At 39.8% G+C, this 25,321-nt stretch overlaps 2 protein-coding genes across 2 annotated transcripts in view; one reads left to right on the plus strand and one right to left on the minus strand.

The window, feature by feature from the left end:
* Nucleotides 1–2,418, minus strand: part of LOC122554591 (protein FAM78B) — an 18,752-nt gene extending 16,334 nt beyond the window's left edge. The window contains exon 1 of the mRNA XM_043699858.2: nt 2,280–2,418. The gene's annotated coding sequence lies outside the window, so the exon portion shown is untranslated. The remainder of the gene's footprint in view (nt 1–2,279) is intronic.
* On the plus strand, nt 1,038–21,536 carry plpp6 (phospholipid phosphatase 6). The gene is made up of 2 exons (XM_043699856.2): nt 1,038–1,614; nt 17,184–21,536. The coding sequence occupies exons 1-2, from the start codon at nt 1,149–1,151 to the stop codon at nt 17,555–17,557; spliced, it is 840 nt and encodes a 279-aa protein (XP_043555791.1). The 5' UTR covers nt 1,038–1,148; the 3' UTR covers nt 17,558–21,536.
* The last annotated feature ends 3,785 nt before the right edge of the window (nt 21,537–25,321 follow it).

Genomic DNA, 25,321 nt, shown 5'->3' on the forward strand with positions numbered 1-25,321 from the left:
CTGTTTTGTCTAATCATCGGTGATATGTATTGTGATGCGTTCAATTTTAATATACACAGGTGCAAGGCCGTAGTTCATTCAACACTGATCCATGCATGTCTGCTTTTGCAGTTCATTCAATGCTAAATGATGCATGTCTGCTGAAGTTATTCACAACATATGTAGTTCTTTAAATAACCAATGCCCGCAGGCCTGATGCAAGATTGATTCAGTGCAAATCTCTATTGGTCTGTTGCAGTTCGTTTAAAACCAATGCATGCAGTTTGCTGAAGTAGTTCATTTAATGTTAATAAATGCAGATTTGCTGCAGCAATTAATTCAAACCCCAACATGTACGTCTGTTACTGCAGTTCATTCAACATCAATGCTTGCAAGCCGATTGCTGAAGTTCATTCACGCGCAGGTCTGTTGCTACATTTCATTCAATGGCAGCATTAATGAGTGTACTGCTACAGTTCATTCAACACCAATACCAACATGAACGGCTCTATTGCTGCAGTATATTCCCATGTTGTTGCAGTTTATTCAATATGAGGACATGCAGCTTGGTGGCTGCAGTTCACTCAATGCGAGGACATGCAGATCTGCTGCTGCAGTCCATTCTCATGCAGGCCTGTTGCTGTAGTTCATTTAATAGCAATACATGCAGGTCTACGGTTGAGGTATATTCTTATGCAGGGATGTTGCTGCAGTTCATTCAATACCAACATATGCGGTCGCTGCAGTTCACGCAATACCAGCACATGCGGGTCTACGGCTGCAGTGTATTCACATGCGGGGCTTGTTGCTGCAGTGTACCCAACACGAGCACGTGCCAGGGACCGCACGTGCAACAGGTCGACGCAAGCACAGGTTTACGGCGGCAGTTTATTCAGGTGCAGGTCTGATGCAGTACTGAACAGGTAGATGCTCTGGTGCGCGCGGCCGCAGTGCACTCAAATGGTTTTGCACGCTGGCGGTGCTCTTGTGGCCGCGTGCGGGTTACCGGGGTGATTTGATTGACAGGGAGCCGGCTCCGCCCCTTCCTCGAGCCGGACGACCGGCGCCTTGGCGACGGCGGTTGCCGTGGAGGAGGCTCCGCTCCTCCCCTGACGGTGCACTCGGCCGGGGGGAGGGGTGGGAAGGAGTGGGTGGGGAGGCCTGGAAAGATGCCGGCTCACTCCCCCAAATCCCGGAACCGAGAGCCGAAAGGTGGCGGCAGGCTGGAGTTCCTGGTGGCGGGGAGGCCTCCGGGCCTCCTGCAGAGAGGGGCCAGCCCCGAGCCTCCGTCGCCTCGGCACCGGGCGGTGCAGCAGCTGGAGGCGGCGGCGGCGGGCTTCCGCCGGGACTCGGGCTCCGGCCTATACCCCTGCCCGCAGCCCGAGGAGGACTGCATGAAGCTGAACCCGTCGCTGCTCGGCATCGCCCTGCGCTCGCTGCTGGCCATCGACCTGTGGCTCTCCAAGCGCCTGGGGGTGTGCGCCACCGAGGACTCGGCCTGGGGCAGCGCCCGGCCCATCATGAAGCTGATCGAGGTGTCGGGCCACGGCATCCCCTGGATCGGGGGCACCTTGTACTGTCTGTGCAAGAGCGACAGCACCGCCGGACACGAAGTGCTGTTCAACCTGCTGCTGGGTGAGTGAGTGAGTGCAGTCTCCCATCCCTGACTGACCTTCCAGGCCCAGCAACCAGAGGGGACACCCTTTCAACCCAGCTGCAGGGTGGGGGATTGAATCTCTCTCCAGCCCCTCTTTCCTCTCTTTTCCCCCCGGCAGGATTTGATCCGCCGGACTGTGATTCAGAGTTGGGAACAGGGCTACTGGGAACATGGGCAGGGTTGAGGCTGGCTGGACGTCTTGCTTCCGAGCTTCGACGGGACGAATGGCCTCTCCTCCAATGTTGCATGTTACCTGAACTTCCTACAACAGTAGAAGTGACAGCGCTGAAGGCCATTAAGTCCGCCTTGCCTGCCAGCCTACTGCAAGGGCTATTCACCCAGTACCCCACTCCCTCACCGTTCACCAGTCACTTTAAATTGGTGTTCTCTGATTTGGGGTCCTTCCACAAGCAGAAGTTGTTTCTCTTGAGGGCCTTTTTTTCAGGATGACTCTTGATACTTTCTTTAGAGCAACATTTTGTTTTCACCTGCCCTTTTTTTCACCTCTGCCTCTTTCTCTCTCTCTGCAAACAATGAGCCAGTTTTCTTTTGAAAGTCTCAATTGAAACTGCTTCCGCCACACTGTTAGGTGTTATACTCCAAATCCTAACCACTCCCCATGTTTAAAAAGGAAAGTACTTACTTGTTGCTGTTTCTTGTTTTGCCAGTCACTTTAAATTGGTGTTCTCTGATTTGGGGTCCTTCCACAAGCAGAAATTGTTTCTCTTGAGGGCCTTTTCTTCAGAATGACACTTGATACTTTCTTCAGAGCTACATTTTTTCGCAGACTTCCATCCACTCATTTATTCCAATTATTAAATGGCTGTGTTGCATCATAATATATTTGACAAATATGTTGGAACTCTTCCAGACTGAGACTTACCCATGTAGATAAAGGTGATGTACTTTATTTAGAACTCCAGCAGACATTTGATAAGGTGCCATATCGAAGGTTATTATGGAAAATAAAAGCTCATGATATAGGGAAAGCATATGGAAGTGAATATAAATTTGGCTAGCTAATAGGAAGCAGAGATTAGGTATAATTCACTCCTTTTCAGATTAGTAAAATGTTAGAAGCTTTGCCACTGGACTCGCTGCTGGGACTTCAACTATTTACAATTATTTAAATGAAGGGACTTTATTATGACTGGTAAATTTGCTAACGATACAAATATGGGTAGAAAAGTAAATTATGAAGAGGACAAAAGGAGGCTACCAAAAGATATAGGTTGTGGTGGCAAAGATGAGACAAATAAAGTACAATGTGGAAAATGTGAAATTGTCCATTTTGGCAAGAAGAAGATAAAGTATTATCGCAATGGTTAAAGATTGCAGAGCTCTGCAATGCAGAGTGACCACAAGAGATTAGTTTGCAGATACAGCAAGTAATTAGGAAATACAGTGGAATATTATCATTTATCATGAGGAAAATTTAATACAAATTTAAATTGGGTGGTTATGCATGGTATAGCTGAGGCCAGATCTGGCACACTGTGCAGTATTAGTCAACTTATTTAAGGAAGAATGAAATTGTTTTGGAGGTCGTTCATAGGTCTATCAGACTAATACTTGAAATGGTGAGGTGGGAGGTAACCTTATGGGTTAGAAACGAAAGAGTTTTTTTTATTTCAAAAATATACTTTATTCATAAAATACTTTGATCTGTACAACTGGACATGCCATACATATGTAAACATTTCATTTGTTTGCATACCGAAAACAGAGTAATCATTCCTATTTACAGGTCTGTATGATTACGTTTTTAGCTGAGGCGTCAGCAGAGCCCAAATGACTGCGCGGGCCCCCTGTTCTTCTTTAGGCAGGCAGGTGTTACACGGTTGTCTTTCCCCACCGCGCCTTGGCGGCAGCTGCCCCAAGCTTCAGCGCGTCCCTCAACACGTAGTCCTGGACTTTGGAATGTGCCAGTTTGCAACACTCAATCGGGGTCAACTCCTTCAGCTGGAAGATCAACAGGTTTCGGACCGCCCAGAGAGCGTCCTTCACCGAGTTGATGATCCTCCAGGCACAGTTGATGTTCGTCTCGGTGTGTGTCCCGGGGAACAGGCCGTAGAGCACGGAGTCCCGCGTCACGGCGCTGCTCGGGATGAACCTTGACAAACACCACTGCATTCCTCTCCAGACTTCTTCTGCGTAGGCACATTCCAGAAGGAGGTGTGTGACAGTCTCGTCCCCCCCGCAGCCGCTTAGAGGGCAGCGTGTGGTGCGGCTGAGAGTCCGGGGGTGCATAAAGGATCTCTCAGGCAGAGCCCTTCTCACCACCAGCCAAGCCATGTCTTGGTGCTTGTTGGAAAGTTCTGGCGATGAGTCATTCTGCCAAATGGCTTTGACAGTCTGCTCAGGGAACCGCTCGATAGGATCCGCCCTCTCCTTTTCCCGAAGGGTCTCAAGGACACTACGTGCTGACCACTTCCTGATGGACTTGTGGTCAAAGGTGTTTTTCTTCATACACTTCTCCACGAAGGGCAGGTGATACGGGACGGTCCAACTACTCGGAGCGTTCCGCAGCAGCGAGGCCAGGCCCATCCTCCGCAACACCGGGGACAGGTAGAACCTCAGTACGTAGTGACACTTGGTATTTGCGTACTGGGAATCCACGCACAGCTTGATGCAGCCACACACAAAGGTGGCCATCAGGGTGAGGGTGGCATTGGATGTATTTTTTCCCCTGTTGCCCAGATCTTTGTACAGTGAGTCCCTTCAGACTCGGTCCATCTTTGACCTCCATATAAACTGGAAGATGGCCCGGGTGACTGCAGCGGCACAGGTTCTGGGAATAGGCCAGACCTGTGCCACGTATAACAGCAATGACAGTGCCTCACACCTGATGACCAGGTTTTTTCCCGCGATGGAGAGCGACCGTAGCTTCCATCTGCCCAGTTTCTGCCTCACTTTGCTGATACGCTCCTCCCAAGACTTGGCGCACGCCCCAGCCCCTCCGAACCAAATACCCAGCACCTTCAGGTGGTCGGTCCTGACGGTGAAGGGGATCGAGGATTGGTCGGCCCAGTTCCCGAAGAGCATGGCCTCGCTCTTGCCTCGGTTTACCTTGGCCCCCGAGGCCCGTTCGAACTGGTCACATATGCACGTGAGTCTGCGCACAGACAGCGGATCCGAGCAGAAAACGGTGACGTCATCCATGTACAGGGAGTCCTTAACCTGTAGGCTCCCTTTGCAAGGAATAGTCACCGCTCTCAGGCTCGCATCCTTCCCGATGGACTCGGCAAGTGGCTCTATGCAGCACACAAATAAGGCAGGAGAGAGAGGGCAGCCCTGCCTGATTCCTGATCTGACTGGGAAGCTAGCTGATTCCCACCGATTGTCAGTGCAGTCTCAAGCAATGTTGATGTAGAACAGTCTGATCTAATTGCAGATTCCCTCCCCAAAGCTTATTTTGGAGAGAACATCTCTCATATACCTGTGCGATATCCTGTCAAAGGCTTTCTCCTGGTCCAGGCTGATCAGGCAGGTGTCCAACCCTCTGTCCGGGTGAGGGTGGCATTGGATGTATCGTAGGCGATCGTACCCCTGAGGAGTGCGAGGCTCTCAGCGATCTTCCTGCCCGGCACAGCACAGATTTGGTCAGGGTGAATCACCGACCCCAGAGCAGACCTGACCCGGTTGGCGATTACCTTTGACAGAATTTTGTGAAATGACTTGATTGAAACATCCCAAGTGGTCTTGTTTTGGTGAAAATTAAGAGAATGTTTCCTCTTATAGGAAAAGCTACAACTGTTAGGTCACTGTTTAAAAAAAATATGGTGGAACTCATTTGAAACATTAGGTGAAAGTTTTTTGTTCTTTTTTTTTTAGAAACAGAGGTATATAGATTCTTGATAAACAAAGGAGGTGAATGTTAATCAGAATTAGTGGGAATGTGGATTTGAGTTTACAGTTAAATCAGCTGTGATCTTATTGAATGGAGGAGCTGAATGGCCTATTTCTGCTTCTAATTTGTATGTTGGCACGCATGGATCAACATTACGTTCTGTTTCTCTGTTGATTTTTAGGGGTCGATTTGCTGAGATAGGTAAAATAGTACAAATACCAAAGATTGCATATGTGCATTATGTATTACAATATTTTTAGATTTTGAAACAATAAATAAGCATTTTTATTTATTATAAACCTCATTCAGTATCTTTTATGCTTTCAGTAACATAAATAATTAAATGTCTACTAAATACAAAAATAATCCAATGTTTGAACTGATTTCCCAGGCATTACTATTTATGTAACAAGAAAGAATATAATTTGCAAAAAGCTTCCTAAACACTTTCATATAATGTATGTTGGGTGCTGACTGGCATCCAGATAAACAACTTGCTGATTATCCACAGTTTTGCTCTCTGTCCTTCCACACATTTTAAAAACATCAAAACACTCACTGTCTCTCTTATATGTTCCCTGTGTGCAGTTTCCTCAGTATTTTGAAGTTGTGTGGTCACAAATTTCATTAAACTTGGTCAGTGGTGGATAAAGTTACATGATGCATAAAGGGCATGGTACCGATCTGCCCATTCATTTTTTTTCACATTTTAAAGGCTGGGTAATGAAAAACAATGATGTGATACTGATGAAGTCTCTGAAAAGTCCCAGTTAGGCAGTAAATTGGTTTATTTTTTGAGAGTTTTGAACATGACTGTATATTCCAAAATCTACATTCAGCTTCTAGAAATTTTAGACAATCAAGTTTGTTTAAAAATTTTAGTTCACAAATCTATTTAAGTCAAATTGATAAAATTGATGCTAACACTGAATCAGTAGCCTTAATCCTTTAAGTTATGCAAGAATTACCAGCATTATTTCTACCCACCATACAGATGTAATGGTTCTGTTATTGGGCTAGTAATTGAGAGACCTAAGCAAATGATCCAGATCTTTCTATAGCAGTTGAGGAACTTAAATTCAATTAGCTAAATAAATGTGAAATAAAAAGCAAGTCACATTTATGCTGAACATGAAACCTCAGAATTGTCATTAAAAATCCTTTGGTTCACTCACACCCTTGAGGGACGGAAATCTGCCACCCTTATCTTATGTCTTTTTGTGACTCAAAATCACAATCTGGTTGACCCAGGTACTGGACATGTTGACCTATCCCACCCAGTCAATCCTACAAGTCCTCTCATTAACATATGCTTTGTTCTACTTCTGTCCCATAGATTCCAGTGAAACTTTTTGTGTAAACTAGGAGTGCTATAAATAGATAAGTCGTTCTTTGATCTGAATTGGAATCCATGTACAATAACAATTACATGTTTAGACCACAGATTAGCCAGGTAATAACGTGACATCATTATTCTCAGCCAATGTTCTAGAGATCCCTAGCACTTTGGGTACTTTGCATTCCACCAGAGTTGGCAGCACAGTGGATGAATGGTTGGGAGGGAGTGACCTTCAGTATCTGCAATATTCATTCTGGACCCTTGAAGTCTTGAAGCATCATCTCAAAATTGTTCAAAACAACCTTCTCAATACAACCTAATGCTGTCCTTTATCTGATAATGCCTCCACGTTGAGCATCACTTCACGTCAATGAAGCACTGAGGGTAGCAAGGGCACATGCTACCCTCTAGGTGAGTGACTTCACCAGAATTGGTTTGTTTGTATCAAAACTGACTGAGATTGCCAAGTCCTTGAAGGAAATAGTTACAAGACTGGGCCAGCAATAGGCAGAAAGAGCACCAATGTGGCTTATTCTGACCACACTAGCTGTTGCAACATTTCTATCTCTGACAGTATTGATAAGATTTGCAATCTCACAGTTGCAATCAACATTGCTTGTTTTCACATAAGACTTCCTCTATCACGTGTGGGACTCCAAACATGCTTAAATGGAAGAGAATCAGAACAAATCTAGTCGCTCCAAATTGGGCATTCATGAATTGCTTGGGTCCGTGATCAGAAGAATTGTATCCTGAGACAATCTGTAACTTTGTGGCTTGGTATACTTCTTACTCTACCATTATTGTCATGTCAAATAACAATAAAGAACTTGCCTACATGTTGCACGGTGGAAGTAATGTGATATTATTCAAAACTAAAATATTCCCATAACTAATAAATGGGATCAAAGCTTTGCAGTCCTACCAGATCCAGTGGTTAATGGTTTTTAATAATTAAACAGCTAACCAGAGGTGAAGGATCCAAAGACATTCCATCCTTCACAATGGCAGAATTTAGCATGAATGTAAAAGACCAGCCTGAAGCATTTGCAGTCATCGTTAGCCATAAATGCTAAATGGATCATCTATCTCAGCCTCTTTTGAATTTCCCAGCATCATAACAGTCATTCTTCAACCAATTTAATTTACTCCATGACTGAGTACAATGAGTGAAAGGTCATAGAACCTGACAACACCCTTTGCGGAGGACATGAGACAAGCTGTGTGGTGCAACTTTGGCATTTATGCTGTATAGAGGAAAATTGTACATGTTTGTGCTGTCCATAAAAAAAAAAAATCCCAAAATTCACAATGGCCAATTATTGTCCCATTAATCTAATCTTATAAAATCACAAGGTGATATCAACAGTGCCATTAAGTAACACTTAATGGCTAACAACACTTCAATGATTTTTTTTTGGATTCAGCCAGGACTGTTCAGCTATAGAATGGATTACAACCTTGGTTCATATGTAACGAGGAATGCCAGAGGTGAGCAGGGTTGCCCTGGCATTTAACCACACTTGACAACAAGGGGGACGTTTAGTAAATTTTGAAATCACTGATTTGGAATCCTATTTGGCACAAGGAAAAAGTGATTGCTGCTGGAGGCCATTATATCATATCAGGAATTCTATATGTCAAAATACAGGAAATCACCACATTAACACTGTGCCAACAAGAACAGTTTAAAAGCTGATTATTTTGCAGTGTCCCTGTCTCCTGACATTGTACTGTTGCAATTTCGGTTGAAAATTTAGGAACTTTCCAAACTTGAACCAGCAGCTTATAAAATTTGGGACTTTGACTTTAAAACTTACCAACCTTTTGCAATTCATATCTGCCCTTTTCTGTACCACTTCAAGACATCCACAGTAACTTGACACTGCCTTAGATGGCCTATTACATTTGAACCTTCTACGTAGGTGGGCAAGCAGATTACATGTGGCATCAGTATTTTACAAAGTGAAGTTTAAATTATCTTTGAAATCCTGATGCCTGCTAATTCCAGTGTGCAGGCATCTTGGTCTTATAAACATTTTGTAATCAGCCTGTTCAGCGATATTATCACACACTATGAAACAAGTGGGACTTGAACCCAAAGATTCTGGCTCAGAGGTAGGGGCACTAAACCACCACAAGAGCCCTTTTTGCTTAATTGCTGGCCACTTACTAAGAACTAAAAAAAATGCAAAGAATTAGGTGCTGGAAATTTTAAGATTCTCAAGTAAATTTAGATCTCCTAATTTATGAGCTTCACACTGTAAAGTGCTAGGAACCACTCGCTGGTATTTTAATACTTGTGTGAACGACTTCTAAATAATTGGTTTAACAACCAAAACATTTGCAAAATATCAATTTCAAAGAGTTTAATTAAGGATTGAGCATTCCAACGTACCTCCATTCTCAATGAAATAGAATTACTTTAGATGAAGTAACAACAGGCACAATAACCTTTTAATTAATAGTTGACACATTGTCAGAGGGTAGCCACTTGAAGCAGTATTTTCGATTATAAACACATGCTTCATCAGTTCTACCTTATGATCTGAACTGAGTAGATGTGCTTTTTTTTTTACAAAAGGTATGCTTAACGGCTATTTATGTGCTTGTTTTAAAATGAATATGCATGTTGGTTGGATGTTTAATTCCACCTGCAACTCTTGGCCCATGTTGAAGATTACATCTCTTGTGTAAATTCTGTTTACTGTGTTTCACAGTTTTTGTATTAGCCCTATCAAACTGTTGCTAATATACATATTTGCACTTGTTCAGTTGCAAAATAACTCCTGATGGCGCTGACTGTGTTCCTGGGGAGTGTTTTCGTGAGTGCCAGCACTTCTCTGGTAACTTCGATATCTTTCATGAGTAAATTTAAACACTATTATTATCATGCTGTTTTGGCTGTGATGGGCTTCCAAGTAAATCCTGAGCATGCTTTTTTGCCACGCATTCACCCAATCCAGAAAATATCACAATAGAAACATAAACAGGATCAAGGGTTGTCCATTTGGCCCTTTTGAGCTTTCTCTCAACATTTCAATATGATAATAGATTATTGACCTCAACTACACATTTCCATTCTTGCCTATGATCCCTCAAAAACCTTCATATCCAAAATCTATCAACCTGTCTTGCAATGCACACAACAACTGAACATCCACAGCTCTCTTGATGCAGCAAATGCTGAAAATTCACAACAGAATTTTCCAGTCATTAATGGCTGACCTCTTATTGTGAACCTCTGATTCCTTAGTTCTAGATTACCAAACCTGAGAAAATATCCTGTCAGCATCTCTGCTATAAAGCCTCCTAAGAATTTTCATGTTTCAGTGATTGCTTCTACTTCTGAATGCCAAGGGGTATACATTCTGTCTATTTAATATCTCCTTGTACAATCCCCTCACCCCAGGAGTCCACCCTGTTGCATTCATTCAAAGCAGCTGCATTCATTCTTATGTAAGGAGACCAAAACTGCAATAATTGTTCCAGGTGTGGTCCCACCTTCACAAAACTTCTGTACAAGTGGAGCAAGTGTTCCTTACTGCTATACTTCAACAGCCTTGCAATAAAGACCGACTTATTATTTGCCTTCCTAATAGCATTGTGTTACAGCAAACAAACTTTACTTCTGCCTTCTTTCTTTAAGGACTCCAAATTCCTCTGAAAGCCAACTTATAATAGTTTCTCACCATTTAAAATAAGTCTACTTTTATTATTTCTTACCAAATGGGTAATTTCACATTGAAATCTATCTGCAACTTTCTTAGTCACGCATAATCTTTTGATATTCTTTTGTAGTTGCTTTGCATCCTTTTCACAATCTGTTTTCCCATCTGACAAGTTTGAACACATTACATTTGGTCCCCTTGTTTAAGTAATTTAATATAGTTTACAAGTAGCTAAAGCCAAATACTAATCCTTGTGGAACTTTGATAGTTGCAGCCTGCTAACCCAGAATATTATGTTTATTGTTCTGTTCTTTTGTTTAAGTAGTCCAAAGTCAATGCTAATTTATTGTCCCATATTCCAAGAGCCCTAATTGTGTGCACTAACTGCTTGTGTGGAATGTTATCAAATCTTATTTTAGTGCGCAGGTATGGGTACATTGGTTGATTTTTATTTCTCCATCCTTCCTGAAGAACATATGAAGAAAGAACAGGAATAAATCATTCAGCTGTTTTGCCATTCAGTTAGGTTTGGCTGACCTAATTGTGGTATTAATTCTGTTGTCCTGAATGTGCCATAACATCTGACTCCCTTCTGAATCAAAAATCTGTCAAACACACTTGAATGTATTCAATGTCCCAGTCTCTACTATTCTTTCGAGAATCAAATTCGAAAAACTAATGTCCCACAGAAGAAATTTCTCCTTATCGCCATCTTGAATGGGAAACCACTTAGTTTTAAACTGTGCTGCTTCTTTCTGTGCTAGTCCCATAAGGAAATCATCTCACCATTCTGCCAGTCAAAGTCCGTCAGAATCTTAAACATTTCAATACTATCCTCTCTCATCTTCTGAACTGCCATGAGTTTTAATTGAGTTTCTCCTCCTAAGATCTCAGGAATGAGCCCAGTGAACTAAGGTGTTGTAGGTAATTGGAGCGCTTTAATTGCTAACTTGGGTGAAATCAAAGTCAGTATAAATCTTGAAGTGAGCACAAGGTCTTCTGCTACTATAGTTTAGTACAACACTGAGTCTTTCTTCACTCATTAAGCTATCAAGAAAGTATTTGTTTATTTCTACATTGACTGAGTTAAACTGAGCCATTTGTTCTGAATTGAATGACTTTATTTTTCATTTGGTGTTGGTTTCACATGGTAACAAAAGGACAATGGGAATGTCATTCATTCATTAATTTCACTTTGAAATTGGTTTTGATGCTGAGATTTGCTACACTGATCTTAGACTTGCTTATTAGCTACAATATGAATTCAGTCAGTTATTAAGTGTGTAAATCACCCAATATATGAGGCAAGGAAAATGGAGTGCAATTCTGCAGATAATTTGACAGAAGTTATATTTTTGAATCAACCTGTACCTCTGAAGCAGGAGAGAAGTTATGTGCATAGTATGCAAACTCAGTCAAATAAGGATCAATTTGTTTTTATTGCAAAAATATACTTTATTCATTTATCTGTAAGTACATGGGAAGTGTCAAAACAGTTCTGGACAGTCTGCAGCGAAAAAAAAGAAAATGACACATTGGAATTTGACATTTCTCAGATATACTCTGCATGTTGCAAAAACAACATTTTGTAGCATGCAGGAGACTATTTACTTTCATTTTGAGGCAACGAATGGGTCTTAGAACTTAATGGTCCCTTGTTATACTTTGGCAGAAAGACTTTAGATGATAAAAACTGAAAGAACTGCAGGTGCAATATCTGAAATCAGGAACAAAACAGAAATTATTTGACCCAAAACATTAACTCCGATTTTTTTTTTCCACAGACTTTTCCCCACAGTGCCTTGCAGCAGTTGCCACATGCTTTTACCTGTGTCTTTACACAGTCAGAACCTTTGTCTTTGGTCAATAATCTTTGCATGTTTGAGTAAATTTTATTTGTAGTAAACTAGTTATTCTTTGAAAGAAACTTGGTGGAATTGTTTTTAGTACAAAATTTAATATAATCTTAAGACCATAAACCTAAAATTAATTGGCATATCACCATGCTGGTTAAATTTGTTATTGCCAGTCAAGTAGTGGAACTGGAAAGTAATTGATGCACCCCTCCAGACTGTGCCTTAATGATGGAAGTATGAGACAGTCACTAATGCAAGTGAAACTGTACACAGTACATGCTTAGAATGTGGAACTTTGTCCTGAGAGGAATGAGGTATATGACTAGGGAGAAACTAGGTAAACATTGAAAAACAAAGGAATAAGGGATTTTTATTTTAAGAAGGTTTTAAGGAAATTTGCATGGAGCATAAAAATTGATATGGACTGGTTGGGCTGACTGGCCTGTTTCTGTGGTGTAAACGCTATAGTTTATATCCTTTCATAGAACGTCGCCATTTGTTCAGCACTACCAATTACATAAATGGGACAATTTGATTAAAATTCATCTTTTTCATAGTCAAAAATTCCAAAACATGACAATAGGTTTCATTTATGGAAAGAATTTGGTTTTTGAGTTTTGTTTCTAAGAGTTGTGTTTTAAGAGAAAGCAAATTAGCTTAAGTTTAAAACAAGATGCCACAGACACAGAATGCACAGATTATGATACCAAACAGTAATATTGTTTTCAGATCCCTCCAGGACAGTTTGAGAATTTGAATTCAGCTTTGGCAATAAGCTGGGATCATTTTTAAAAGGAAAAGCGAGGACAAAAACATTGGATTATGGTCAGCGTTTGTATTATTTTTTGGGGAAACTGACTCTTCATTCAGTGTAGCTTCTATGTAACTCTCAAACCACACTAGTGCATGATTCGGAGATGAAAGGCTTAACAGACAATCAATTCTTCAATGTATAATTTCAGTTACATCACACTGCAAATCTTTGCTATAAATTCTGTGTTATGATCGAGCCCTCCACAATCACCTGATGAAGGAGCGTCGCTCCGAAAGCTAGTGTGCTTCCAATTAAACCTGTTGGACTATAACCTGGTGCTGTGTGATTTTTAACTTTGCACACTAAAGCAGTTGGTGCCCCTGAACTTACCTGCTGAGCCACTCAAGTTAAGACAGCTGGAATGGGCAATAAATGTCAACCATACCAGTGATATCTCCATCCTAAAAAAATGATTGAGTTCATTCAGATTCATTCATTTAGCTGGCTGTTCAAGTCGTGAGCAATTGCCTGTCTTCACAATTAAGCCACCCATTTCTTCAGTACATATGCCATGCGGTGAAACTGCAAGTGACCCAGTAAATCAGTTATGGTTCCTTTGTCACTTTAGATGGAAATGTCTGGTAACAGTAGAACTGACAGATACTAAACATCTTTGAGAATGTCTATTTATGAGAACATAATTCAGTCTATCATGCTATCGTGATTCCCAATGATCTCAACCTTGGCACATTCAATTCAAGAACAGCAGATGTTTTCTCATAAAACTGAGTCTTACTTGAGAAGGAATAGAAAGGAAACCAGGTCTACTGGCAAATATACCCATTTTATTGATATTTCTACTGGTAAATTACTAGCAGAGTGGAAACTAGCATCCCACCCCTGCATTCTCAGTACTGAACAGAAAAATCTGGTGATGTAAAGTCTCAACAAGAAAAGACAACATAGGAATTTGGACTCAACATGGGAGTTTGAACACAAGATGGCTCCTGAGTTTGAGTGCGGCATCACCTGGTGGCTCACTTGCTTTTTCACTTAACCCCAATCCCCAGAGAATTTTATCTTTTGTTTCAAGCACATCTTGTTTAAAAAAAAGTGTTTTCTAAGTAAAATGTAATTGGGAACAAAGTACTACCAAGAGAACTATTTTTCGCAAAGAATTACAACAACCTTTCCATCTGAGGATCCACAAGGTCGTATAAGACTTTGCAGAAGATCTAGCACTTGGGCAGGATGATGGGAATCTCATTGCACATTTGACCTTTTTGATATCCTGATGAAAAGGACTATAATTGCCAGATTGGAAAACCCCTTGGTTAGATTTTGTACTCAAACAGATTTTCCTTGTAAAGCATTTTTTTTTTCAAAAAAAGTGCTTGAAACAAAAAGACAATTCCCAATGGAAAGAAGTTAATAGGCAAAGCAGATCAGCCACCGTGTAGCTTTTCAAATACATCAGATACTTTTTGCTTACATTTGTAATTTGTGTATTTGCTCATTTATTAGGCTTTAGTAGGACAAAACCAAGGTGTTCAGCATCGCTGGTGCAAGTTATTTATTTGTCTCTCTCAAACTTCATCTTATCTTTTATGATAGCATGTTTAGAGCTCACTAGGTGAACAAGAGTTGATTCCTGAAATTAGGGTGCTGCCTTCTGACTGAGTACACTAGGCCTATGTTGACCAGAATTTAGACCTACAGTGATTGAATTGAACTATGTAAATCTTAAAGGGCTTAATAGTGTCAGTGCTGAGATGATGTTTATCCTTGCTAGGGAATCTAGAATGAGGGGTCACAGTCTGAGAATAACACATCAGCAATTTTGGACTGACATAATGAGAAATTTCTTCACAAAAGATTTGTGTGTTTGCAGTGCTATGGGTGCTTCATAACTGAGTAAATTCAAGACCTACAAGTGCAAACGTTGATTTTTAGACAAGAAGTAAAATAAACCAAAAAGGTGGGACAATGTCATTTTAATGAACCCTAGGCAGTCTATCCATGCAATGCTTTACTTCTGGCATGGTTTCTGAAGAAACAAATATTCTGTTTCTGCTTTGAACTAAAATAAGGTAATTTTGCAATTCAGTGTCATGCTTTAGACAAATCTGCAATGTGTTGTATATTTATACATTAACCAAAACACCTTTTAACATGAATAACCTGTCCTAGCTATTTGTCAGAGAAACACGTAAAGAGAGGAAATGTTGATGAGCAAAGTTTGCATATTGGCAGGCCCTTGGTAAATTTCTGGCTCGAGATTCAAAGAAACCAGCATAAAATGGCTTCCTCCTTTTTTTTTACACACTTGTTTAAACATCTTTTGATACTTCAAGGTGTGATTAAATACAGGTTGCCTAATTAATATTTTACTGTTTTATATAGGATTCATAATGTAGGTGTGCTGAGAAGTGCAAATTAATTTATCTCAAAATAGAGGTATATACCCAAACACTGCCCCAATTAATCATGTTTTATTTCTGGTGAACTCATTCTAAATTTTCAAAGAATTTGTGATGATTTCTAGGCCAACTCTAGCACCAATATGGTTTCAGCATTTGATTAAATATGCGGATAACAAACTGTGTCTGATTCATGCCTTATTAATGGTGTGTGTTGGCAGCCTCCATATCATTCCTATTGCATTAGAAATAATGGCAAGGCTGTGTTGTCCAAGGATACTGGAGTAAATCAGGTAGCTACTTCCAGAAATTGCTGAGAGTTGCCCTTCCACAAGCTTTCCAAAGCCATTTGCTATTTTTGCAATTCAGATGCAAATATGGCCAGATTTGTGGCACTTATCCACTAGATCCTACTAAACTTGAGGCATAGTTTTTGGCTTATCCATTCAAGAGTAATTGAAATTTTAAATTGATGATGAATTTTAATTATTACCAAGCAACCACACATACTGTAAACATGTTTTTTTTTACAAATGGTGGAGAATTATTCATTCCAATTTTAATTTTGGCAGATCCTTTCAAAAATATATTTTTGCAATTTTTGTTTCAAATCTCTCAATCCCATCCATCTATCTCCACACTTCATATTCTTCGAAAGTTATTTTGCATTGAATTAAATGCTTTAAAACTTACTGTGTTAGACTTTATGGCTCTCTCAAAATTCTTCAGTCTGATTGGTTGAGACAAGTCATTACGTGTTTTATTCACTCAGGAATTCTGTGTCATGAGAACAGCATGTGGTGTCCATTTGTTGCTCATACAAAATCTGGGCATGTAACTTGCTTAAGTGAGCAACAAGCAAAGCCATGGATGATCAATTGGTAGAGAAATAAAAGAAAAACACACTTTCCTTGCCAGTCTTGGCAGGATACTTGTCTATTTGAGCACTTCTTTAGGAAATATTTGAAATTGTACATTTTGTAGTCCTAATGTGTGAAATAGATTAAATAAGATTTTTATTTGCATCTAAGCACCTGTGCTTGCAGATTGTTGCTGCACCTATAAATGATTTGGCCCAACAACTCTGATGTTTTCCAAATCCTGGTATTTAAGTACATACGCTAATGTGATGCAGACTTATTCCTGTCATGCAATTTTACTTTAAAAGTTGCAAATCATGTTTTTTTATACGTAAGTTTAATTTTTGCCTCGCTCAAACTGGAATCTTGAAGTCCCTTGAAAGCCCCTGTATCATTAAGTCACCGTGGCTTTTTAAAAAAAAAAAATTCCACAGTGAATGAGTTCCAAAATAAATATTTTCGGTCAATGTTTCTCCCATAGCTTGTTTTACAATTCCAAAGGAATAAATTCAGATCTCTGCATTATCAAGGGTTTGTTCTGTGATTTGAAGAATGCCTTGACATGTGCGACTCACAAGTCAACTGTGTCCCCACTGTGCAGGAGACGAGCGCCAGCTGTACAGTTAAGTTCTGGTTTAATTACAAAGGTCTTTCTCAAAATTGCATACAACATTATTTCTGTTTCCTACCCATAGACAGAGAGGTCAGTAATTCATGCCTGCCAAACAGTTAGATATGATGTGGAGACCATGTTGCCCATTGATATAGTATAATGATTTGTTTGTTTCTTTGTTTAGCTTTGATCCTGGATCTGGTCCTGGTAGGTATTGTCAAGTCACTGGTCCGCAGGCGTCGGCCTTCACATAACAAGATGGACATGTTTGCTACCTTCTCTGTGGACAGATACTCATTCCCGTCAGGCCATGCAACCAGAGCAGCATTGGGAGGTCGATTCTTCCTCAATCACTTGGTTTTAGCCATTCCGCTACGCATTCTGATTGTGCTATGGGTTTGTATCGTGGGACTGTCACGAGTGATGCTGGGAAGACATAACGTGACTGATGTTGTTTGTGGATTTATCATGGGGTATCTGCAATATAGCCTGGTGGAGTATATGTGGTTGTCATCCAGTAACCTGCAGACATTTCTGAGATTATGTGGACTTAAATAATTAAGTGTAGATTTTTTTTTGTGCAGTCTGTATCTGTTCCAACTTATTATTGTACTGTATACCTAACACTGTAAATTGATAGTGCACAATTATTTGATTTTATATTCTGACCTTTTACTTTAACACTGTATCTTGTTTAGCTAATGTTCAAAACTCCAAAACAATGTCTAATACAGTAAAATTATAATAAGTCAAATTGCAGGGGAATTGATCCACAATTTCACATTAAACAGAGCTGCAACATAGTTAAGACTAAGCACCTATGTAATACAATTTGCTGATAGACATGCTCTATCAAAAACAAAACCAAATGAAAACACTTAATGCAGAAAATATGTGACAAATGACTTTACTTTTAAAGTTGTTCTTACCTTACAATGGCTGGACCTTATACAGTAAAGGGTATTGAAAATGTTGAATGTTAGCTCTGTTAAAAAAAAACTTTTTGTTTTGCTTAACATGCTACCTTTGGAAGCGCCCAGTGTTGGTAGTGCAGTCAAATGTATTCTGTGTTTTCATGCATAGTGTGAAGTCTGGAGCATTTCTGCAGTCTCTGCGCTTGTTTGCTTAATAATATGGGTGAGACTATTTTGCAGCCATTCCCATGATATTGTGCTCTCGTGTGGCCTAATTTGCTCCAATTGATTGATATAGTTGTACAAGAATTGTGCACAAGGTCAGTTGTTCCAGAGTTACCAGTCAGAAGTTTGGCTTACCACTGGTATCCATCTATTGGAATTTCTATTTTGCATTGGAAACACCTGATAACACAAAATTCTCTGGTGTAGTTATCAGAATTTGACTCATTGTGATTTCACTGGATTTTATTTTGCTTACTTCCCAATTCTTTTATTTTTAGCTGGAAAGAAACAGGTTGAGATGAGTATTTCCATTCCTTGTCAAGTGTTGAGGTACCACCATAGTATAAGACAAATGCATTTTCCAAGCTTCTGTTTTGGGGGTGTCTATACTAAAGAGCATCTTTACTACTAGCCCAGATGTGGAGATGCTGGTGTTGGGTTCGGGTGGACAAAGCAAAAGTCTGACACCAGATTATAATCCAACAGATTTATTTAAAATCACAAGATTTTGGAGCTCTGCTCATTCGTTAGGTGAAGTGGAGGAATGCGCACAGGCACAGAATATATGGGCAGGGAAATAATAACAAGGTATTTCCAAATAGTTAAGAATATCAATGGACAAGTACAAATTGTGACTAAAGTGTCCACAGACTGAGTAACAAGTCTTTGCTGGTAATCAAGAGTAGAGAGTGTGGTGCTGGCAAAGCACAGCAGGTCAGGCAGTATCTGAGGAGCAGAAGAATCGACATTTTCGGTATAAGCCCTTCTTCAGGAATGAGGCTTGTGGACCAGGGAGACTGAGAGATAAATGGGAGGGGGTGGGGCTGGGTGGGAGGGAGCTGGGAATGGGAAGGTAATCAAGAGTCAAGAGTGTGGTGGTGGAAAAGCACAGCAGGTCAGGCAGCATCTGAGGAGCAAGAAAATTGATATTTCCAGCGTAAGCCCTTCATTAGTCACATGACAAGGATCTAACAAAAGTAACAAGTTCTCTGTGGTACTATGAATTATGGCCTCCCAGAATATAAGTGGGAAATCAGACATGTATTTCAAAACAGTTTTCCTGATGTATATTCTTCTCCACAGGAGCATGGGTAATTGGTGGAAAGAAACCCCTCTCGCCAGTTTCAAATTATCGCCAAATTTTAGCCAGGTCTGAGGCAAAACCAGTCTTGGCGTTGAATTGTATGCTAACCAGGAACTTGATTAAAATGCAGGCTGAGGTTTTTTGCAATTCATGAATAGTAAATAGGAAATGTTCAATAAGCTCCCCTTGCATTAATATACTTTTAAATAGATCCTGATCATTCCTTGACAGAATTCATCAAGCACATGAGAAATTTTCATTTCTTTCCCTTTTTAAGTGATATTCAGATAAAATTGGAAAGCAATATCTTTCTCTCTCAGATTTGGTCAGTCAGAGATGTGAGCTAGTATTAATGTTTTTTTTAACAGGATTATGTGGATCATGTCTTTTTTTTTCCTGCAGTTCTAACTGTTCCACCCATTGTGCATAAATGCCAACTTAGCGAAGTGAAGAATATCTGCACCTGATGTGTTTGCAGCTTTTATCTGCTACCTGCATTGTCTTTTTCAACCATTTGCTCCTTTTTAAGTTTTTTTTGGGACTACAGTTATTTCTCGGTTTTGTGTTTGTTCTCTCATCCTGTTTTTCTTTCACTGTCGATGGTTTGTCTACTGACTTATCTATCTGTATGTCAGCTGTACTCTCATTGTCACATTTTTTTCTGTCACCACTAACACTCCCCTGCTAAGTCCATGGGCCGCATTTGCCTTGCAGGGACTTCTTGCAATAATTCTGTTTGAAACCTCACCAACTACGCAAGGCAATCACTGGATCGATTTGAGTATGGTTTTGTGAGCAGTTGTCCAGACTTACATTATTATCTCTGGCTCTCTGTCTAGAGCTCCTGTGTTCATCCACATCTTTGCATATATTTTCTTTGGATCATTTTCTCTTGCCAACCATCAGAGAACACTGATGGCAAGTAAGGCTGTTGCAGTGGACTACTGTACACAACTCACTGTTTCTATCATAAGAAGAAAGTGCTACAAAAAGATGTTTAAGCAGGCACTTTAGCTGAATTGGTTGCATTTACAACAGGAAATTTGGGATAGTTCCACTTCTGAAAACAAAAACCCTAACAGACCATTCACTGCTGGGGCTTTCCTCATTTGTAGACTAATTAATGGAGTTTAATTGCTGCTATGAGCTACGACCTCCATTCATCTTTCATGACCAAGAGGATGGCAGAAAGCAAACCAGATAAACTTTGAATGTTTTGTTTTCTTTACGTTCTTATTTTTGTTATAGCCAAGTGAGGTGGAGAAAGAAAGCAGTTTGACTCAGAATCCTTTTTTTTCATCTTTTCCCTAAGTGCCAGGTTTTCATATCAGGAAAAGAAACTTTTCCATTCAACCGTTCAGATATTTTATTGCTCACCTGGGGAACAAGTGGGACTTGAACCCAGGCCTCTTGGCTCTACCAGTGTACAGGAGCCTGTTTCATCACAGTAAAGCTTACTGTTTGCAGGCATGGTTTATCCAGCTATGTTTAACCAAACTGTAATATAAATTGTATAAAATAATACATTTTTGCAACCCCCCTTTTCGTTCCTTCTAACTGTTAAACTCCCTCACTGCCCCACCACCAAAAACAGAACTGTTTCTTTCTGTGAATTAGTTTGTGTACATATTTGATTTTTTAAAAAATTATTTCAAGTATTATCTCTGTTCTCGTCCAATAAAGGCATAAAGCCTTCCATCCAGTGCCTTTTCTCTGACAGCTACCAACATGATGGGGAGTACTGAACACAACTTAGTGTGCTATAAAAAGATCAGCTTATTTGACCATCCGTTTCAAAGCATGTCAGAGCTTCACTGACAACAATATTTGGGTTGTGTAACTGTTCCACAAAATGCATTTCTCCTTCCAGAAACATTCATTGAGAATAATTCCTACATGTTGTGACTTCCTACAACATTCCAGAAGCCATTTCCCCAATGTAAGTAGATGTTCAAGACCTCATTTATGTGTCTTTATATTGTAGACGTGGTGTTTTAAATGTGGTAATGTTTGTACAGTTGCCTTGTGTTGTCTATTCAGTGATGTGTTATATGTTGTTAGTTTGTTTGATGAGTTGTATGCTGGTTCTGCAGAGCTTGTATAGAAGTCTCAAAGCACCTAACATGATTGATTTTGCTGCCCCCTCCCCTCCATCACCATTGCAGCTTGCTGCGATCTTTAACATGTTTTATTGTGGGTTTATAAATTTTTAATTTACACTTTGTATCAGATTTACCAGATATTAAGGAAACTGTTGCCTCTTCATCAGCGTGCAGTGTTATAAAATTAAATAAACGGTTTATTTTAAGACGCACTAATTTAGACCAGTTTTGTTGAAACCAACTGGGTTTTACATCAAAATTTAAAATATGAATTGCACCAGCAGAGTATAAATGTGAAAATGCTTCACAGCCTTCACACTTTGAAATAGTCATTGATCTATCACATTCAAGACAAGATTTTGCTTCAGCTACAATACTTTCATAGTGTAAATAAACTATCCTTTTATATTTTTGATCTTCAATATGGCAGCTAAGGTGTCAATAATAGTTGCTTGAATAATACGTTGTGATATTAGAACTGAGAAACGTAATGCATATAACTTAAATCCTTCTCTTACTATAAGAACTACAGTGTCATAGACCTAATCATTGTGGTGTGGAATTGTTTCAGTGTGTTTGTGTATGCATTTGTGGTTAATATGTAATATTTGTGAATTACGATAAATGTGTTTGGGAGCATTGCCATAGTGAATGTTTGTAACTTTGGCAGAACAATATCTCAGTTACACCTGTGTTGTAATGCAAATTACTTCCAGCTTCTTTTTTTAACAAACTTCCTTTGCATAACCATTGCAATTCTCAGGATTAGAATGCAATTAAAGAGTGACCCCTGCTAACCCAATTTAGCAGAGTTGTTCTTGAGCAATTTTATTGCTTGCTATAAATAACTGACTGTATAGTTGTTTGCTAGTTTTGCAAAAACAATTAAGAGAAGCATCAATTCTTTTCATTTACTAGGGCTGCCATATTTAATCAGTGCCTGAGAGAGTCAGACTCGACCATTTCAGTTTTCCATACCCATCAGATTTGACCATGCCTCAGAATCAGACATATTTTCATGCTTAGCTTAATAATAGATTCTGGAGTATTTTAGGCCCTGAATGGAGTAGTTACTTTCTTTCTTTTAATTGGAGCAAATACAAATATTAGGGCACTATAGCTACCAGTGCTGAAAATGTGTTGCTGGAAAAGCGTAGCAGGTCAGGCAGCATCCAGGGAACAGGAGAATCGACGTTTCGGGCATAAGCCCTTCTTCAGGCTTATGACCGAAACGTCGATTCTCCTGTTCCCTGGATGCTGCCTGACCTGCGCTTTTCCAGCAACACATTTTCAGCTCTGATCTCCAGCATCTGCAGACCTCACTTTCTCCCCATAGCTACCAGTGGTCAATAGTATGACAGTATAGATTGTTATATTAATTCCAGTTCAGAAAGACTTCATTTACAACTTTTTAATAAAGTTAATCACCTTGGTTTGCTTCATTTTCCCTTTCCTCTTTGCTTTTTCGAGTCAATGGACCTCTCATTGATTTTAAAATATCTTCCAGTTCTCTTTCCCTCCTCCTGCCTATGATGCATTTGGCCAGTTCCATTCAAATGCATCTGTCTTTGATCAAAAACAGCTCCACGAAGCAACTTTTTAGCATCATTTGGATCATCTGTACAGTGAAACTTTACTTTTTGGTGTGTGATACACACTTTTTAATTTTACACTGAGTAAAATCTGTTCATTGCAAAATTACTGATTCTTGATGGGATTCGGGCAAGTGTTTAGCTTTCTTGCCCATCTCCTTTGATGTCCTGGCTAATGTACTCTCATACTGCATGTTTTGAATGCATATTGGATGATATTGACTGAGTGCATTTGAAGATCATATCTGAGTAGAAAGTGCTTTAAAATGTGATTTAATAAATGCAAAAGTATCACAAAGATGATTGCAGTAAAGAATCTTTTACACAATTGTTCTGGATTTAGGAATCTCATTATTTGCTTGATTACCATGCAGCAAATGGTCTGTCACAAATGTCTGTTTGCCACTTATAATTAATAAGCCATGTCTCAGCGACTTCAGGAGATGTATTTGCTTTGAAAAGCTGCCATAGATTACTGTTCCTTCGATAAATTTTAAAAAAGGTATTGCAAATATTAAGTAAAGATAAAAGGTTTTTCTTACATTTAGACATCCAAAAAGAAAATTTACCTAGGAAGACCAGGAACAAATGAGTTAAAGGTAATTAGTGTGTCTATTATACCTACAAGAAAAGGTATGATATGCTAAAATAAATTGCTGTGTAAAATATAAATAACCTGATTACAGATGTGCATTTTAAATATTTTGTTCCTCCTAAATGATTTTCTACAATAAAAATCATGTGTGAACTTTGTTTATTTTGTTCTTTCTGTTCACTTTGAGCTTTGCTATTTGGGCAAAGCACTTGCAAATAGCACCAGTGTATATCTGTTGTATCAATTTATTTCTATAATTTGTTTTTGCTTTTCCTTCCAACTGGTAACTCAGTGGATCCACATGGTTTAATTCACATGTAAATTGATTCACAAAGGTGTCTAATTTAGCAACTTACCATCTACAATATTCAAAACCTCACTTGTTATCAAGATACAAGTTAGTCAAACCGTTAACCATATGTGAAGCATAAAATGACAACTGTTTATAGTTCACGTATTAGATCATTTAAATATTTTGTTTATTGCACTATACAAGATTGTAACTTTGATTTATTTCATAGATACAGTGGTCAGTGGTGATGTGGAAGCGTACAACTGGGAAAGGTCTCCAGTTTGATTCCAAGGAGGTCTTGAAATGTATAAAAGTGGATAAATCCCTAGGATCTGATCAGATGTACCCTAGAACTCTGTGGGAAGATAGGGAATTGATTGCTGAGCCCCTTGCTGACAAATGTGTCATTGACAGTCACAGGTGAGGTGTCGGAAGACTGGATGTTGGCTAACATGGTACCACTATTGAAGAAACGTGGTAAGGAAAAGCTAGGGGAGCTATGGACCAGTGAGCCTGACAACACTGGTGAAGTTGTTGGACGGAATCCTGAGGGACAGGATTTACATGTATTTGGAAAGGCAAGGACTGACTAGGGATAGACAGCATGGCTTTGTGTGTTGGGAAGTCATGTCTCACGAACTTGATTGAGTTTTTTGAAGAATTAACAAAGAGGATTGAGGGCAGAGCGGTAGACATGATCTGTATGGACTTCAGTAAGGTGTTCGATAAGGTTCCTTGTGGGAGACTGGTTAGCAAGATTCAATCTTGTGGAATATCGGAAGAACTAGCCATTTGGATACAGAACTGGCTTGAAGGTAGAAGACAGAGGGTGGTGTGGAGGGTTGTTTTTCAGACTGGAGGCCTGGGACCAGTGGTGTACCACAAGGATTGGTGCTGGGTTCACTGCTATTCATCATTTACGTGAATGGTTTGGATGTGAACGTAGGAGGTATAGTTGACAAGTTTGCAGATGACTCCAAAATTGGAGGTGTAGTGGACAGTGAAGAAGATTACCTCAGTGTACAACAGGATCTTGATCGAATGGGCCAATGGACTGAGGAGTGGCAGATGGAGTTTAATTTAGCTAAATACGAGGTGCTGTATTTTGGATAAGGAAATCTTAGCAGGACTTATACACTTCGTGGTAAGGTCCTGGGGAGTGTTGCTGAACAAAGAGATCTTGGAGTACAGGTTCATAATTCCTTGTAAGTGGAGTCACAGGTAGAAATGATAGTGAAGAAGGCATTTGGTATGCTTGCCTTTATTGGTCAGAGTATTGAGTGTAGGAGTTGGGAGGTCATGTTGTGGCTGTATAGGACATTGGTTAGACCACTTTTGGAATATTGCATGCAGTTCTGGTCTCCTTCCTATCGAAAGGATGTTGTGAAACTTGGATATCATTTTCTGAACTCTTTCAAGAATGTTGCCAGGGTTGGTGGATTTGAGGCTGAATAGGCTGGGGCTGTTTTCCCTGGAACATTGGAGACTGAGGGGTGACCTTATAGAGGCTTATAAAAT

This window comes from Chiloscyllium plagiosum, unplaced genomic scaffold, assembly GCF_037043375.1.
Source record: "Chiloscyllium plagiosum isolate Xiang-an unplaced genomic scaffold, Cpla_swu_hap1 HiC_scaffold_9, whole genome shotgun sequence".
NCBI lineage: Eukaryota > Metazoa > Chordata > Chondrichthyes > Orectolobiformes > Hemiscylliidae > Chiloscyllium > Chiloscyllium plagiosum.